At 41.2% G+C, this 18,089-nt stretch overlaps 1 protein-coding gene across 4 annotated transcripts in view; it reads left to right on the forward strand.

Annotated features, from left to right (window-relative positions):
• The window catches only part of CREB5 (cAMP responsive element binding protein 5), a 455,800-nt gene extending 439,021 nt beyond the window's left edge, over positions 1 to 16,779 (forward strand). The window contains exons 8-12 of one of the 4 annotated variants that reach the window (XM_019639952.1): positions 1,587 to 1,910; positions 5,970 to 6,200; positions 13,674 to 13,782; positions 14,368 to 14,396; positions 14,693 to 14,784. In XM_019639952.1, coding sequence (XP_019495497.1) covers positions 1,587 to 1,910; positions 5,970 to 6,200; positions 13,674 to 13,782; positions 14,368 to 14,372 — 669 coding nt within the window. In that variant the 3' untranslated portion in view covers positions 14,373 to 14,396; positions 14,693 to 14,784. Of the gene's footprint in view, positions 1 to 1,586; positions 1,911 to 5,969; positions 6,201 to 13,673; positions 13,783 to 14,367; positions 14,397 to 14,692 lie in introns of all 4 variants that reach the window. The other 3 variants (XM_019639951.1, XM_019639950.1, XM_019639954.1) reach the window with 3 other exon arrangements.
• Positions 16,780 to 18,089: the final 1,310 nt, after the last annotated feature.

Genomic DNA, 18,089 nt, shown 5'->3' on the forward strand with positions numbered 1-18,089 from the left:
GCTACTCTATAACTGTAATTTTGCTACTGTTATGAATCGTAATGTAAATACCTTTTTGTTTTCCGATGGTCTTAGGTGACCCCTGTGAAAGGGTCGTTTGACCCCCAAAGGGGTCGCGGACCCACAGGTTGAGAACCGCTGCTCTAGTACTTCCAAAAGTGAACTAGTTCCATCTGTTGCAAACATGCATCATGACTTTTCCAACAACCCAATAAATACAACTCTTCTTTTCGCAGTGATTACACACCATTGTCATCAATCAGATAAGAACACAAATCAGGAGAGAACTTTGAGCTCCCTAGTAAATACTTCATGAAGCCAATGTGAGCTTGCCGACTAGGCTGTCATCTCTGCAGGAGATACATTTCCAGGAGTAACTGGATTGTACAGTACTTAGCACACAGGGCCCCTCAGGATGGGATGATAAACGTCTGTGTACAAGAAGAGACAATTCTGAAGAAACTGCAACTAAGCTGATTAACAACTGATTCTTCAAATCAGGGCCAGGAAATGATGGCTCCTGGGCCAAATCTGGCCCTCGGCCTCATTTTGCACAGCGCATGAGCTAAAAATGGTTTTTACATTTAAATGAGTTTTTAAAATCAAAAGTAGAATGGCATTTCATGTTATGTGAAAATTCTATGAAAGACAAATTTCCTGTCCCTAAATAACGTTGCATTGAAACACAGTATGCTCATTCATTTACATACCGTCTACAGCTGCTTTTGCACTCAAAGGGCAAAGTTGAGTCGTTGTGACAGAAAATATTTACCGTCTGACTCTATAGAAAACGTTTGCTCAGCCCTGCTTTAGATTCAGGTAGAAGTTATTGGCATGCGTGTCTGTTTGCTTAAAGGATAATGCTTTTCTGTTAGAAATATACCTACCCGTAGACGTGGCCATCAGAGAAGTTATATTCTTCCACTTTCTTCGCTTCCTTCCCAAAGTCAGAAAAAAGTTATTGTGTAAGAAAAATTAGATCATCAGGAGGGACTTTGAGTAACATCACGGTAAAAAATGGAAAAGCCCTCCATATTCCCTCCAAAAGTTATGGATCATAATCTAATTTGAAGTGCTTAAATAACATTAGTATTGTTCCTATATTCTAAAATGTGTAGTTATTTCCTCTTTGTGTCTTTGAAATCTTTTGAAAGGCAAAAACCTTTTCTTCTGTGGCTTTTACAAAACACAGTGTCATATCAAAGGGCCTCTTTGCTCACTGGTATTATTATATTGAACGGTTTTATTTGGTTTTCACTTGTATTAGGCTGTCAATAGGATGTGACGAACAATTGGATAATAGGAAATACCTTTTAGTAGAATTTCAAAATCTTGATATGGTATCCTGCTCATTGGCTGTGATAGTTGAATTAATGAATATTTATGGCTGTCATTGACCCTCGTAACTATCATAACTTACATGAAAAATGAATTAATATAAAAGCCATCCTACTACCAGTAAAAAAGATGTTAACAACAGCACCACAAAGTATTATAGAATTGAAACTACGACTGATTTTGATTCAAAATCCCTATTGTGTCTATGACTGACTTCAGCTGTTCCCTCTTGTTTTGTTCTGTTTCAGAGGTTGAAGGCCGCACTGACTCACCACCCTGCTGCCATGTCAAATGGGAATATGAACACCATGGGACACATGATGGAAATGATGGGCTCCCGGCAGGACCAGACGCCACACCATCACATGCACTCTCACCCGCATCAGCACCAGACACTGCCAGCCCATCACCCCTACCCACACCAGCACCAGCACCCGGCACACCATCCTCATCCTCAGCCCCATCACCAGCAGAACCATCCACATCATCACTCCCACTCCCACCTCCATGCACACCCGGCACATCACCAGACCTCGCCACACCCACCCCTGCACTCCGGCAACCAAGCACAGGTAGACCTTTTCATGATCTCTTTCCGCTTCTTAACAGTGCAAGTTCTAATGGGAAGTTCATTGGCAGCTACCTTGTTTGACAAGCTCAGGGGTTCTATGTGACACTCTGGGGAACTTTTCATTTCCTAGGATGTAATGGTTACCCATAAGTTCCTACCATATCATAGTTTCTCTAAATAACATGGTAAACTTCAGGTCTAGTCTCCAGGGGCAATCGGAAACATCAAGTCCTCCAGAATCTATTTTTGCGGTGTGTTACAAAGTTAACACTAAAAAAAGACACACCAATGGCAGAATTAGGAAGAATGTAAGCATGTGAAGGACAATGTGAATGAAGGATGAGAAAAATAGGTTAATTCTAACTCTGGTTCTAGCTACGGTGCTTTATAACGTCACAGAGACTCAATTTTGTCTCCTGTAAAATGGAAGTTAAATATAATGGGCAGTCTTCTAAGCAGTATTAAATGTTCAAAGATATAAAGAGTAACAATTCCAGGCAGACAAAGAGGCTTGGTAATGGATGTCAGGGCATAAGGTGCTATGTAAATGGTGAAGAGAGGTGACTCATCCCACCCAATGTGAAATGCGTTGGAGGGAGCAGACAGAGAGCCAAGCTCTGTAGATGATCAGCTCTAGAGAAGGGCCAAATCCCAGGGGTGGAGAGTCACCAGGAGTGGCGAGAAAGAAAGCCAGCATTTAGACTCAACTGAAAGAGGGTTGGGGGATCAGGCAGACGTTATGTCACCCAGCCCAAGTAGAGAGGCGGGTCCGTGTACCCAGTGAATTTTAGTAAGTGGATGAAGGGCATGTCTTGGAGCATGGCTGGCCCTAGACATTTTGGATCTTCAAGCAGGATGACCTTTGTCAGCCCCCTCCACCCATTCCACACTGCCAGCTTCCAACCAGCTGGGTCAGCATGGTGTCCGGAGCTCGGAACCGCCAAAAAACACTTATTCATTGTCGGCCTCAGGACCTCACACTAGGCAGCTTCTTGAGCTCTTGAACCCCCTTCCCTAACATACAACAAACCCAGACAGCCATCCACAAAATGGGTCACCCACAAGCAACTCTCAGTATATAAGCTATTCAGTAGGTAAGCTTATTTGTTAGATAAGCTTACTTTTGTAAAGGTTCTTAGAGGTTCTATATAGCAAATAAGAGTGCAGGCTTTGGGTAGAGAAAATTTTCATTCTTTTCCCACCCTACTTCCTACTGTGCTACTGTGGTCAGATTAACCTCCCTGAGCCTCAGTTTTCCCATCTGCAACATGGGGTAATAATAGACTAAGCTCATAGATTCTTAAGAGCATTAAGTAAGCAAATGTCTGGAAAGCCCTTGGCACAGTTTTCAATACATGTCAGCCATGATTAATTCTAAACCGAAGTAATACGATAGATTTTTAGCAAGTAATATAGCAATAAGATGTTATCCAAAGCACCTTTTTAGTCAAATGCCATAGTGGGGCATTTATTTCAAGGGGTGAAAGAAAACTACAAGGTCAAAGATAGACAAGTAGACTTCATATGTGTACTTATTTTTTAAGGAAAATGATAACATCAAATTTTGGATGTCTTTGTGTGCAAGTTTCTTCACAGACAAGTTTAACAGTTTGTTGACTATAAAAGCCATTAATTAACTAATTACCAGTTAGCCAATTGCCCTCCATTTCATGTCAGTAAGTGGCCAATTGTATATGCAATTAATTCATTGCTATTATAATTATCTGCACAAACAGTTGCTTTTTCACCCTATACTAAAAAGAAAGAAACCCGGTTGGTCTTCTTAAAATTTGAACAAGATAAAAGTGCCACTCTTAGATTGTATTAACTTGTCTGATTACTGAGATCTTGCCATGCTGCTTAATTGTATGAGCATCAGGATAATAGAAATAGAAGTTTGTTAAGGTCCTTCCAACTCTGAGATTCTAAGGTGATTTAGAATAACTTCTGTCTTTTTGAAATCACTATAAATTCTTTTTGGTCAAATTTTTCAGAGTGTCCATGCCCACAGAATTCCATTTAAAAAAACTAAAACGATAAGGAACAATAATGTCCAGGGTCACAAATTCTGGTCTCAGAGTTGTGTTTGCAATTTCTCCTGGCTCCTTGTGATTCTCTGGCATAGAAGGATGTGATTTCAGAGTCCTGGTATCAGTCCTAAGTCAGCAGGAATTTCTCTTAACCATACCACACCTTGACCCCTGGAAACTGGACTGAGTCTGAAACCACCACATAACTTACCCCGTTATGTGAAGGCACAGGAAAAGTGTCAGAGGATGACGGTTGCTTAAAGTTAGGGGAGAGAATACAATATTGAAAGAGAGGCCCCCTACCATGGAGATGACAACATAGTTTTGCCTCCTTGAGTGTCTTGTGTGAGGCTGACAACTGAGATCTCTAATTCACAATAAGAAATATAAAGGCAATAATAGCCAAGTGAGCGAGTTCCCTTATTGCTTTGCTTGCTGTGGCAGTTAGCTCCGAAGTTAGCATCCAAAAGGACAAGGGCTAAACTTTTGCCAGAAACAAGGATTACTGTGTCTTTGCAGCCACTCTGGTAAGACCTCAGACAATTTATTTCATTATTCCTCTGTGATGGGGAGGAAAGGAATCGCCAATAAAATGTTTTAGAAAATGTCTTTGCTTTAAGTAAAATGACTGAGATGCAGTCCAACCTCAGGCCCAAGCCTGATGCTTTTGCAGTTAGTCATATAAGGTTCAATAGAGTTTAGGATGAAAATATATCACCCACAGTCAGCTGATGTCAACCAGTAGCCATTATTAGCGCAATTACAGTCATTCTGATTGATTTCAATCACAGAGTTGGAATGCGGTAGAAAAGGTTGCTGGACTTCAGTTTTAAAACTTTCTGCCTGTTATTTCTGTAGGTTAAATGTCTCTTGTAAAACAACTTTATAGGTCTTACCGTCATAAGCTTAAGTGACTGAGGAATGAACAAGAGGGGAAAAAAGAAAAAAAACAACAACACCCTTTATTGAGAATGAAGAAAGGGGAAGGAGTGAAGTGCATTAGCAAAAGCATTAGGTGTCCAGACACATAAAGAATCAGTCGTAGAAATTTCACTAGGTGCTGTGTGTCTGCCTCAGGAAGGGAAATAAAACTGTATGTGTGGGGGGCTCCAAAACCTTAGATGCTGCTGAGCCCCATGCGAATCTTACAAGGAATCTATAAGCATAGCAAAACTTTTTAATAAAGTTCTTGGCCACTCCTAGGACGTCCTTATAATGTAAATAAATGGGGGAGCAGGACAGTCCCTCTGGATCGCACCCACATGGTGTATAACAGGGCTCAGTGCTACTTTGGGCATCGCTGCACACTTTGAGGGGCCCTGTTTCTCCATCACCTAGAAATGCCTCCTGTCACTCCCCGGCCTTAGCCAAAGCTCTGAGGAGCAGGCAGACCTATCTGGAGTTTGCAGATTCCGCTAGCCCTGTGCATTCAGAACTGTGAACGAGCGAGAATAGGATTCCAGCTGCTTTCAGGGCTTCATGGGGTTCTTTTGATGGCAGTCACAGTGGCACAGTGGCAACGGGTCTGGAGGTGTGTTCGAGGAACGTGGGTTTAACACCGTTAGAATGAGAGGAGCTCTCTACCTGCCCGAAGGAGTTTTCTGCAGATGACAGAAGACTCGTCAATATTGTGACAATAACCCTGACCTCTCTGTGTTCACCTGTGGCCATACATTGGCACTTTAACATTTTTAAAGGCACTGTAAATAAAACATTTTTAACTTCCGAAGGAGAAAACAATGTTTTCTCTGCCATGATTCAGCCGAATGCCTGTAGGGGGAAAATCTATTTGATTCTTTTCACAAGTCATTCCCATATCTTGCCAAAATATCACAGAAGATAGCTCAGCGGATGCTTTTTTCTTGTCCTGAGCATGATTTCATTGTTGACTTCATTCTTAGAAAGCGAGTTTGATAGGCTTAGTAAAGCAATGGCGTCCTCTGTGCTTTGCGCTTCAACGCTGGCTTGGGTTTCTCCCCTACCCTCCCTGTTCCTTCCCTATCCCGTCATCCCCTCCCTCTCATTTCCAGCAGGTTTCACCAGCCACACAACAGATGCAGCCAACCCAGACGATACAGCCACCCCAGCCCACAGGGGGGCGCCGGCGAAGGGTGCTGGATGAAGATCCCGATGAGAGGAGGCGGAAATTTCTGGAAAGGAACCGAGCAGCCGCCACCCGCTGCAGACAGAAGAGGAAGGTCTGGGTGATGTCACTGGAAAAGAAAGCTGAAGAACTCACCCAGACAAACATGCAGCTTCAGGTGCAGGCCGCTGCCTTTTTCCTCAGGACTCAAACGCCCTGTGTACAGTTGGCATTTCCTGTCCCAGCAGGAACTTGTTGACCTAAGCAGTCATACCGCACATTTCGTCCACAGAGCAACTGCAGGCTTATTCCTGCAGCTTTTTTTTTTTCATTCCGGGACACTCTACAAAACAAAATAAACCTTTCAGGTTTCCATCCATCTCCCTAAAAGCTGTTGAGGAGGGAGAACCTGCCCACCAATTCAGTTATAGGCTGGGAGCACAGGCTTGGGTCAGACAGAGGTTCAAATTCTGGTTCCGCAATTACTTGTTGTGTTTGCCGTCTCTGGCCCCGCTTTTCCTCATCTATAAAATGGGAATAATAACCTCAGAGTTGTTGGGAGGAATAAATGAACTCATCTGGACAAAAGCAGCTTGCCCAGCGCCCTGCACATAATACATTTTCAACTGAAAGGCAGCTCTTTATATTCACTGGGTGAGGGGCTGCTTCAGCTTATACTAGATTATCTATACAGTAAAACCTCGGATTGCGAGTAACGTGGTTTGCGAGTGCTCCGCAAGATGAACCAACGTTTCTAAGACATTTTAATGTGGTAAATGAGCAATGTCTTACAATACGAGTCATTTGTTTCCGGAACAAATTATGCTCACAAACCAAGGTATTACTGTATTTTTGTTGAATGGGGGAAAGGGAGGTTTATGTTTATAATTTTTCTCTGTAAGGAAAGGCACATTTCTATCTCATGTTAAACTTGACGAGATTTGAAACTTGCATGATTTTTTGCATTACATTGCAAAATTGGTGGCTCAACTGGGGACATTTTATATTTTACAAAATGTCTAGGAGTGCTTGAGAGAAGGGGAGGAAACTCCAGAACCTGGGGGCTTCATCAGCAGACTTCATGTGGCTCAGGACATTTGTTCTAACACAAAAAAAGAGGGCACTGTTCACCAGGAGGAGAAGAAAACTCAACTAAATAGATATGTGACAAGCAGTTCAGGAATAGCAGTAAGAGTTGTGGATTGCAGCCCCCAGAGAGAATGACTAAAGAGTGGAGGGAAGGGGAGAAAGACTGCCCCAAATAGGGAGACTGTTCCTCAGTAGTTCATAGGTCACCTTCACTTTCCCTCACCTGGTTCTCTGTGCATCCTTAGAAAGGAGCAGTTAGAGTCCCAAACCTCCAGAGCCTTTGCATATTCAATTCCAGTAAGTGGAAATGGCTTTGGGGCATCCAATGTACAAATTGAAAATACACAAAGAAAGTTTGGGTTATACATGGACTGAAGAGCATCATTTATGGATGTTCACTTTTCCCCCTAAATTTATCATTCTTTTTGCGATAGACCTGAGAAAGACACTGGGAAGCATACATAGCAGGTTTGGGAGAAATAAGATAATAATTCTTCTCGCTAACTTATATGCTACATGAAGGTGGGGCTGTGTCTCAACACCCTCTCCCACCACTACCTACCCCCTATTTCTAGCATAGTGTCTAGCTAGCCTGGTGAGTTCCCAAGTAGCTACACTCAATATCCGTTTGTCGAATAAATGAATGAGTTCCCCATTCGGAAGTGTCCAAGAACTGGCTCCCTGTCCACTTGGCAAGAATGTGTTTGAAGGGAGTCAAGCCACAGTGAGATGGCTGGACTCAAACACCTCGAAAGCCACTCCAACTTGAAAAGTCTATAATCCTAGAATCAGGCAGGCACAGTAGTATGTGAGAAGCTTTTAGGTAGAACTTGGATAAACACTTTTAATATTCGTAGCAATCATTTTTCTTCTGAGGTCTGCAAGAGGGCCATAAAAATGTGCAAGTTTTAGCAATCTTGGCACTATTGACTTTTGGACTCAACAGTTCTTTGTTGTAGCCTGCTCACTGTGGATTTGTAGCAGTATCCTTGATCTCTACCCATTAGATATCAGTAGCACCCTCTACCCCAACCCCAAGTGGTGACAACCAAAAAGTCTCCAGATACTGCCAAATGCCCTCTGTGGGGACAGAATCATCCCCGGTTGAAAACCACTGCCTTAGATGAAGGAGCCAGCTGGCATGTATCAGGTGCCAACAAATGTTTCAACGAAAACGAGTCCCTGCAGAATTATTCCAGCGTATTGACTATGTATGGTTCTAGAACATGAAAACATGGAAGGGTCACAGCAAGGAGCCAGGAAAAGTAAAGACGCTGCATGGCTTCCAGGTCAGATGTGTTCATGACTTAGCATATGCATATATGTTATCACTGTTACAAAACACGTGAGGTACATTTACCCTTTATGAGGCCCCAATCCATTCATGTTCTGAGAGCCAAATAGCTAGCGAAAAGAGATACTAGACTTCTAGCCCCCCGAAAACCAGAAAAAAAAATCCTATCGAGCCCTTCAACAGGCACCTATAGTTTTGGTTGGCAAAGCAGTGCCCGAGGAAGGGGCAGTCTCCGAAAAGACTAGATTGTTGATGTTTTGCAACCACCGCTTTGCCTCGGAGGGACAGAAACCACAGCTGTTCCAAGTTTTCTGTAATGCCGAGCTCACTGCATTGCGCCCTGCTGTGCTGGATAGGAGATGCCGGTTCTGCCACCTTCGAATGACCCTTTCCCTCTCACTGGACCTTTGTCAGAAGAAAAAGGTGTCTCTCTGGAGGCTGGTTCAGTGAGCCAAATTTTAAGTAAACAGAAATTGAAGGTGCTAAGCAAACAAACTCCAGCCAAATGGAATATCCAAGGTCTGGATGGCTAGCTGCCACTTTTGAGTTGTTTTCCAGCATAGAACCTTCTAGTGAGGCTGCAGCGTTTCAGATTGGAAAAATCAGACATAAGAAAACAAAATCAAATTCCCAGACTTCATTTCCTCGTCTCATAACAAATCTCTACCCAAGAGGTCAGCACAGGTATAGGAACTGGGGGAGATAGAAGGAGTAACCCCATCTGGCATTTCACATAGAAACTGAAGCTCGGGGGACATGAAGAGACCTTCCCAAATGTCACACGACCCGCGAGTAGCAGGATGAGGACCCAAGCAAGCCTGCTCTTAACCGTCTTACTCTGTGCTCTTTCATTCTAGAAAGTTCTTAAACTAGAGGAATCCACATTTTTTTCTCTGACAGAATAGCTAAGATCAGCTCTAAATTCGTCAACTGCTGATGTGGGGTTCAGTGAGTGGATTGTTTGTGCTCAATAGATGATATGGAAATCATCTGGTCACCCACAGAAATAATTGCTTTTCTTTTTTAGTACAAAGACACATGGCCTAAGTCGCTGCTGAAATTTTAGACACATGAGCCCAGGTTTGGGACTTGGCAAGAGAATAGGCCAGATGGGAACTGTTGCTTGACAAATTGAAAGTCTTTTGTTTTAGAATGAACCAAACCAGCTAATCTACAAAAAGAAGTGGGGGAGGGGCTATAGTGCAGGGCCCATTTTGAGGGTTTTTTTTGTGTTTTTTTTTTTTGGCACAGACTACTGCTTGCAGCAAAAAGCCTTCTGGGTTTATTAACAACATGACATCTCCAAAACCAAAACCTGCAAATGTAGCTTTGAGGGACTTCTTGGAGTGCTTATTTAAACTGTTATTGTAGTATTGCATGCCTCTATAGGGGGCGCTATTTCATCCCAAGGCAATCTTATGGGTTTAAGAACAGATGAATCTGATGGCGTATGTTCTTACAGTCTGTATTTAAATGGCTAACTGCTTTAGGGAAGCAAACCCAAACCATCGAGAAACATGAAGGGCTGATTTCATCAGGAGAATCAATACTGATTATTATTAATACTTTGCTTTCTTCAAGTACTTTTATAGGAAGGCCTAGAACTGTTATTATACCCTACATGGGGGAGTGCAAAAATTGGTGATTTGCCTCAATTCATAAAGCAAGGTGATTCAGAGTAAGAAAATGCTTCCAGAAGTCCTGGTTTTTATTCTCCCACTAGAGCTGCAGGCCACATTTGATTTCTTTCATGCATTTTGAAACATTTGCTATCTGGTTGTTCTCTTCCAAAATGAATTCAAGGTGATTCTACTTATGTTACCTTGAAAAGGATTTTTATTTAAAATATAGTCTGGTATTTGTGCATTTACTACATCAGTCAGTCTATCAGTATGGAATCTTGAAGATGGTTATGCATGTGCACAGCACACAATTCCCTTTGCTTTTTCCAGGCCAGCAATTCTTGACATTTCTTACCCCAAAGGCTCCCATGTGGAATCTGATGAAGACTCTATACCCTTTCAACAATATAGACACACACACGGATGCAACGTTTTGTGCTAAAACAAAACTATAAATGTTGCTTTGGCATCTGCCCTGAAAAGATTTGGAAGCACGGGAAGTGCTAAAACTGGCTCCCTTAGGAAATACGAGGCTTGAAATACGAGCATATCTGAGAATACCAAAAGTAGTTAACGAGTGAATAAAAAAAATCAAGATTGAGTCCTTCCTTAGATTAAGTAATTAACTTTCTCAATAGAAGGGAACAGAGAGACACTCAGCATAAAAGACGATCTTGCTGGAAGGAATGAGAGAACTAGTCCAGCCATCTTGCTTTACACTAGGTTGGCGAGGCAGCTTGGGAAGCCACACCCTGTTATGCTCAGCCCTCAACTGAGAGTTCTTTTTTTCCGCTGGAAACTTGCCCCATGAATTTCTGTTGCTTCTGTGGCCATTAGACTTGTATTTAGCCCTTATCAGCATCATATTTTTGTGTGTATGAGCGAAACAAGAGGCTGATTGTTTTTCTCTATGGAAAATACGAATTGGCACTCATTTTCCAACTATAACATGGCTAAAAAACATACTTAATAACACATTACATTAAAGAATATGTCCGTTTTGACATATAGCTTTAAATGATGGTCGGTTGTCACAGCACTATTCAGGTTCCTGCAGTTTTATAGATCCTCACCACTTCAAGGGCCTCAGTTCCCATACTTACAATGTATTGATTTATTTTTTAAAAATGCTTTGTTATCCACACACAAAAATGCCATTGAAGTCCTCTATTTTAAATGGGACTTTGGTTATAGGCTGGGATACCACCTATGCTGCTCATAGTAGTGATTGGTGGAGTTTTATTGTGGCCCCTCATGGAAGCAAAGTTGATTGTGAAACAGTTTGGGGTGTGCCAAGTATTGTGGGCAGTTAGTGCCTTGCAATTGTAGAAACCCAAAGAACGGAATTCCAAGTGTTTTCTTAAGGAAGGGGCAAAGAACACTTTGTGCCTGGGAAATCGAACACTGCCTAGAAAAGGTGACTGCCCAGGACATAGCAAGGGAAGAAGTGGAGACTAAAATCAACTTTTCCAAGACAACCACAAAGTGGAATTTTTTTCTTTCTTCCAGAAGTGGAAGAAAGCAAAAGAATCCTGTTGTTTTGTTCTGCTTGAGATATTTCCCTGATTTATTGTATCCTGGGTCACAGAAGGAAAGGGTGGCTGGATTCATTAAAAATTGGTGCTTGACTCCATTTTCTAAGCACCGTTGTCTACATAACCTGCAGCTGACTTTCTCCTTAGGTGACAGGTGTCTAGCAGTTTTCATTTCAGAAAAGTGTCATTTCTGTAGTCCAAATGCAAAAAACATGACATTTCATTTTGAGGCCCAAAATATTTATATTCACACATCTTAGTTTCCTTTTTCTCCTTTTCTTTTTAACCAGGGTTGCATTCTATACAATGGTCTAACAGTAACTTTTTTTTTTTTTTTACACATGCTATTTTAAGCTGAGGGGGAGCTGGGGAAAAAGCAAGGAAGGCTGTCTGAATTTAAATGGTCATAAAATCAGAGAGGAAAGAATTAGTGTTTAAGGCTAAAATAAATTGTCCTATAAATAAAGTCGTCCCACTGACCCCAGAGTTGACAAGGGTCATGTTTGGCTTTGTTAGGGCCCCTATCAACCACACTCATTTGGAGGTGGAGGGTACAATTTGTTTTCCTGAATGTTCTCAGATTTAAGAGCAATTTTCCTGTGCGATTAGTGATTTATTTATTATTAATGCTAATTTCTCAGATAGGTCTTTCTTAGTTTGTAGAGTTTGGAGAAAAAAGAAAAAAGCTTTGGAGATGACATTTTAAAAATTATTTTCTTGTTTATGTTACTCAACATTTGATTGCTTATAATGTATTTTGCAAATGAATAGAGAAATAGGAGGTATTCCCTAAAACAATTTTCAAAAACAATTTTTTAATTAACTTCTAGAATCCCAAACTTACTTTTCTAGGTGATAAATACATGTAAAAAAAAGCCAAGTTCATATTGAAAGTGTAGATACAACTTACTGACAGCAATGTTAAAACACCCTTTCTGTGTGTGTGTTTCTTTAAAGCCTCCTGCATGTGGAATAGAATACCTGGCAGCCACAAATGAACGGAGGCCAGAGAGAGGGTGTTATGTATCATGACTGTAAAATGGCTTATTGGAGATAGTGCTGTGTTTATAGTTTACTTTTATCAAGTGGAAGCACCTTGGAACCAGCCATCTATTCTACGTTTATACTTGTAGACAATGGTGCCAAGTACATTATTCTACAAAGCCATGAACCTGTCTTTGTGAATTATTGCATAAAGTGGAGATTTCAGGCACTTAAGTAAATAAGAAAAACACACACACAATTCACAACACCCTGGTATTGAGGGGGAAAAGCGATTATAGACTGAAGTTAGCCAAACTAGTTAATAAACCCATCAAATTAATTCAATCACGGCCCCAACTCCATGGCCCCATGCCTCCCTGGGCTGACCACATCCCATCAGCAGAGGAGCAACATTTGTGCCATATGCTTCCATGCCTTCTGCTTGGTGGGTATGAGGTATGGGGACATGCTCTGTTAAACTCTAGCCCATTTGGAACTTTTGGGAAATCTGATGGTAGATTAGTCAGCTTATTTGGAGGGCATTTCAGTTTGAAGCCTCACAATTTTTCCCAATGCCTCCCATTCACCTTCACGTATTGAAAGTCAACCTGAGCTTGTAAGACAATGTGAAAATTATAACTATCATAGCGAAATAGAATTGAGAGTTGAGTATGTGCTAGGCATTGTTCTGAGTGTCTTTACATCTATTACCTCATTTAATCCTCACAACAACTGAAACAACTTTGTGCTGTTTTTATCCCCAACTTACAAGCAAAGTTGCTGGCGCTCTCAGCGGGGTTATGTTACCTGCCTAGAGTCATCCAGTAAGCATAGAGGGGAGGTTCCCGCCCAAGTAACCTGGCTTCAGAGTCTACCACCTAAAGGGTGTGCTCTTAATAGGATTCAGCTCTTGAGTCAAAATTTGATCTCTTTAGAAAGCCCCTGGTAAACGTGAGGGCCAAATGGAAGGCAGGCTACACATTTTCAGGTGACTCCTGTTAAATAATATTCTTAATGGCATTTGGATACAACAGAAAAGTTTGCCAGTACCATTGTTAAAAGCGCATGAGGCCATAGGTTTGTACTCACTGGTCTTCTCAACAAGGCTTTGATGTGTCTCTTTCCAGAATGAAGTATCCATGTTGAAAAACGAGGTGGCACAGCTGAAACAGTTATTGTTAACACATAAAGACTGCCCAATAACAGCCATGCAGAAAGAATCGCAAGGATATTTAAGTAAGTCATTGATGTGTTTTGCTTTTCTGAGTGTCCAATTTTTTTGCCATGAATTTTGCATTGGATTTTAATGAAAGAGCAAAAGCAAAGTGTAGATGGCACATCCAGGCAGATACCATACTAGAATTCTGGATGGTTGCCAGACTATTCCATGGGGGGGAATCCTTTTTTTTTTTTTTTGACCCTTATCCATCACCGTGCCCACCACCTCCTGATCATTCCTGCTAGACTTCCACTGGCGTTTCACTTTATAAAATCCTAGCAAATTCCAATTCTGCAGCCAGTAGGAAAAATGCCCGCTGGAGACAAGTTACCAGTGGGCTAGCAAGAAATCCATGGGCTGGGAAACAGGCTTGGGGTGAATCACTTCCAGTGCCTCTGAGATATGCTGGGTATTATTCACTGGGCTGAAAAGCTAGTGACCTTGTCTCCGTTTATCAGTACGTAAAGTGGATCCCTTTTTCTAGACCCCAGTATCTGCACCTGGAATGGCAATAGATTGGTGGATTGCTAGTTGAGTAGGGGTTGGTGGGAGGAGCAGGGATTCATGGCTGAAGGTCAATTTATTTTCAAATAATTTTTTAGATTGAGCAACACAGATTCTCCCACCACATGTGAGTATTTTTCCACATTTGATATATGGATGGCTATTGGAAAAGACAAGATGGGGACCTTCACACACCAAGACTCGAACACATCAAATCATTTTGCTCATGTAGAAAGCATGGCTTTGCTTGTAGCTGTAAACTGGGAAGGCATAGCTTTGTGACTACAGTTTAAAGTTGTGAAATTAACCCCCAGGAGAAAAATGTGTGAAACTCTTCTATTTCTAGTAAACGGCTAGTAATATGTTTCTGAGTCATCCACACATCCAACCAAGAAAGAGCTATATCGGTGTGTTTCTTCCTAGGTCCGGAGAGCAGCCCTCCTGCCAGCCCTGTGTCCGCCTGCTCTCAGCAGCAGGTTATCCAGCATAACACCATCACTACGTCCTCGGCGGTCAGCGAGGTCGTAGGAAGCTCCACCCTCAGCCAGCTCACCACTCACAGAACAGACCTGAATCCGATTCTTTAAAAATCAAGGGTTAGACCTTGCCTCCAAGAAGAGTTGCCGCATACCATGCGTCCTTTCTTTTAAGGGCATTTTTAGAATTAACCTAAACCCGGAAAACTTCTTAATTTTTTAAAGGCCGGCTTTTATTTTTAAAAGTATTTTTGGAAAGTTTGCTTTTTATCTTAATTTAATAAAAAAAAAAAGGGAGTTATGCAATTAATATCTATCAGCTTGGGAAATGCTTTGGTGCTTTTCTCCAATTTTCTGGTACCAGTTCCTTGTTTATAAACTGAACTCTTTCTGTATATAGTCATGGTTTCATTCTTATCAGTCCAACCCTTTGCCTGAGACATTAAATCTTGTTAAACCGCAGCTTTTAGTCAAAATGAGGCATACTTAGATGTCAACAGATGCAAGGGAACTGGGAAAGAAGTCTGATGACATCATAACACATGTTAAATTTGTGCTGTGATGTCACCAGAATCCCAGATGAACACAGAGCCTTTTCCACAACTTTTTTTATTTTACTACAAAAAAGTGATAAAATCCATTGATATCGAAATACAACCACCAGACATCTCACCACCTGTCCTGCTCCTCTCGGTCCACTTCCTCGAATACCCAATTTTCCTCTCCATTTCCACTCTTTCTTGGGCTCCCTGTCTACTCTTCATTTACTTTCTTCTGTTTTACTTTTCCCCCTTTAGCATTGCATGTAAAGAAGAAAATAATGTTGAAAGAAAAAAAAAAAAGCCTCAGAAATGTGGACCTAGCCAGTGCTTCTCTCACCCTCAACCCAGAGCTGGAGTTCATTCAACTCTTGTGTTTTACAAAATAGTAACCAGGAGATGTTTAATGTGCCTGATTTAATGTTTTTAATCGTCAGAGCAAATAAAAGGTGGCTTAGCCATAGGGGAAGCCAGCTGTGGAGACACTCGGGAAGGGAGCTTTGTAAGCCTCGTGAAAGTCCAAATCATGATGCAAGGTTATAACATCACACCCTCGAATTACAACCAGTTTAAAATGGCCTGTCTATGTCAGAAACCCACGTACTATATGATAATTCAGAAAGGCTCTATTCACTACACAATTCCATGGTTCAATCATCTGCTGCTAATAGCCTAAGATTTATTGTTACTTTTTTTTTTCTTAAGCCTATGGAACCAGCTTTGCTGTTCTGGTGGGTAAAAGTAGGCAAACTACCAGAGGAACAAAGAGAGAAAGAAAACCGAATGTTCCAATGGGGTGCTTTCAGCCCTCTTACGACAGCTAAAGCACTCTTTGGCTGCTGAAAGGACCCCATGAATATGGCTACTCCACTCTTCTGAATAATTCTGATTTACATTTTCAACGACTTTCATGGACTCGCCCATTATAAAAGACAGATAGTTCCAAACCACAGTTGTGCCTCCTTGAAACAAGCCATTCTACTGTGCTAATGTTTTAATATCACATCTCACAAATAACAGGGGCTAATGTTTCCCTCTAGCAGTCTAGACAGGTGCTGGTGTTTCATCTCCATTTGAATGCTTGACCTCCTAACGTGTGTGTGTGTGTGTGTGTGTGTGTGTGTGTGTTTTCATGGGATTTAAAAGACTAGTATTTTACAAAAGGTGTAGCTTTTATAAGAGTTCAGAAAAGGGAAGGATGTGGGTTTTTTTTTCTCTCACTATAGTATAAGAATCTATTTTGGAGAATAAAAAGAAAATATGAGGGTCATGAAGCATGATTTTTATAGCTAGTTTCAGTTTTATCTACTAACTTACTTTTTTTAAATCAATATTTATCAATCTTTTCATGTATGCAGTGCTTTCAAAAGAAAGTTTTGAGTATCCAGTGAAAAACTCATGACTTGGATATGTGGTCTAAAAATCAAAACTAAAGCAAAAACAAAACAAAAACAAAAAAAGAAAAAAAAAATGCAAACGAAAAGGATTTTCTATATTTTAGACAAACATATCATTTTTAAGTATTTTAAATACTGAATTCATAGTTGTTTTGTTTTGTTTTGTTTTGAATCCTAGCAGTAACAGCTGAATGGTTTAACCTAACTGGCTTCCTAAGAAATATTTAAGATTTAGTTAAACACGAAGTTAACATTCTTATCCCTATTTTGAAATGAAAAATAATTTTTTATAACTCCTACCTAGGACTATCTATGGGTCCCCCTGAAAAAGAAAAAGAGCTCATTGAAATGTTTATTTGTTTGGGTTTTTACATTATTTTATTTTTTGCTTTAAGTAAAAAAAAAAAATGTTTCTTTCTTTACTGTATGTGTAGCACTTAATGAAATGGATTTTTTAAAAATCCACTGGTAATACCAGAATGTCCGGGGAGTGGGTTGTCACTAAAATTATGGTTTTCTTTACTGCTGTTCCACCTCTTGATTGAAATATTTAGTTGGTAAACCCAAAGCCTCTGCAGTTAAGAACTTGCCTGAGTTTTCTTAATTCAGCAACTTGACAGTTTGACTGATGTGCATTATATATAGCTCAATTATGTCTGTTTTTTATGCTAAGTAGGCAAACCAACCACACACACGTTAGCAAACGGGCCTCAACATATAATTAGAATAAACTGTGTTCTTGTTATACTCAGGGCCTTTAGGTATGTTCATTAGCGGTATGGAAATACAGTAACTGGAAGATGCTGGCTCGTTAGTTATCACAGCTACCTGACATCCCAAGCTGAAAGGCTCGCTGGTCAGATACAACACTCGGCTGATCAATATGAAGTATGTCCCTGGAAGGCCCAGCCTTCTCCAGACCATGGAATAACCAGTCCTCCTTCATGCCTACACTTTTTGCCAATCTGGGAAAACATTTTCCTTCTACCCCGTTCTCCTCTCCCACTGAATGACTGAGTCGTCCCTCTTTAATGACCTTCAGAGCACCCAGTCTGAGGAACGCAGGGCTGTGTGGCACTGCCTCTTCTCATTCATGTTTGGTACTTTTTGTCGGTAGGATCTGTCTCCGAAGTCACTGCCAGCCCACCTGGAAATGTCTACAACACCTCCTCCCCTCCCTTATGTGACGGGAGTTAACGATGTAGATAGGTCTTCCTGATAGTGTTTCTATCAGGTGAATCCTCACCTACACTGAAGCATTCACATCTTCATTTTTTATTCTCAACGTAGGCCAGGACAGGTATAGGGAGAATCCTAGCCATGGCTGAAGACTCACGTTGAATTGGTGTCTTCCCTTTACACTCCCACTCAGCCTTCTACCTCTGCGTCAGTGTATGCAAGTCACGGT

The sequence above is a fragment of the Hipposideros armiger genome, unplaced genomic scaffold (assembly GCF_001890085.2).
Source record: "Hipposideros armiger isolate ML-2016 unplaced genomic scaffold, ASM189008v1 scaffold_47, whole genome shotgun sequence".
In the NCBI taxonomy this organism is placed as follows: Eukaryota; Metazoa; Chordata; class Mammalia; order Chiroptera; family Hipposideridae; genus Hipposideros; species Hipposideros armiger.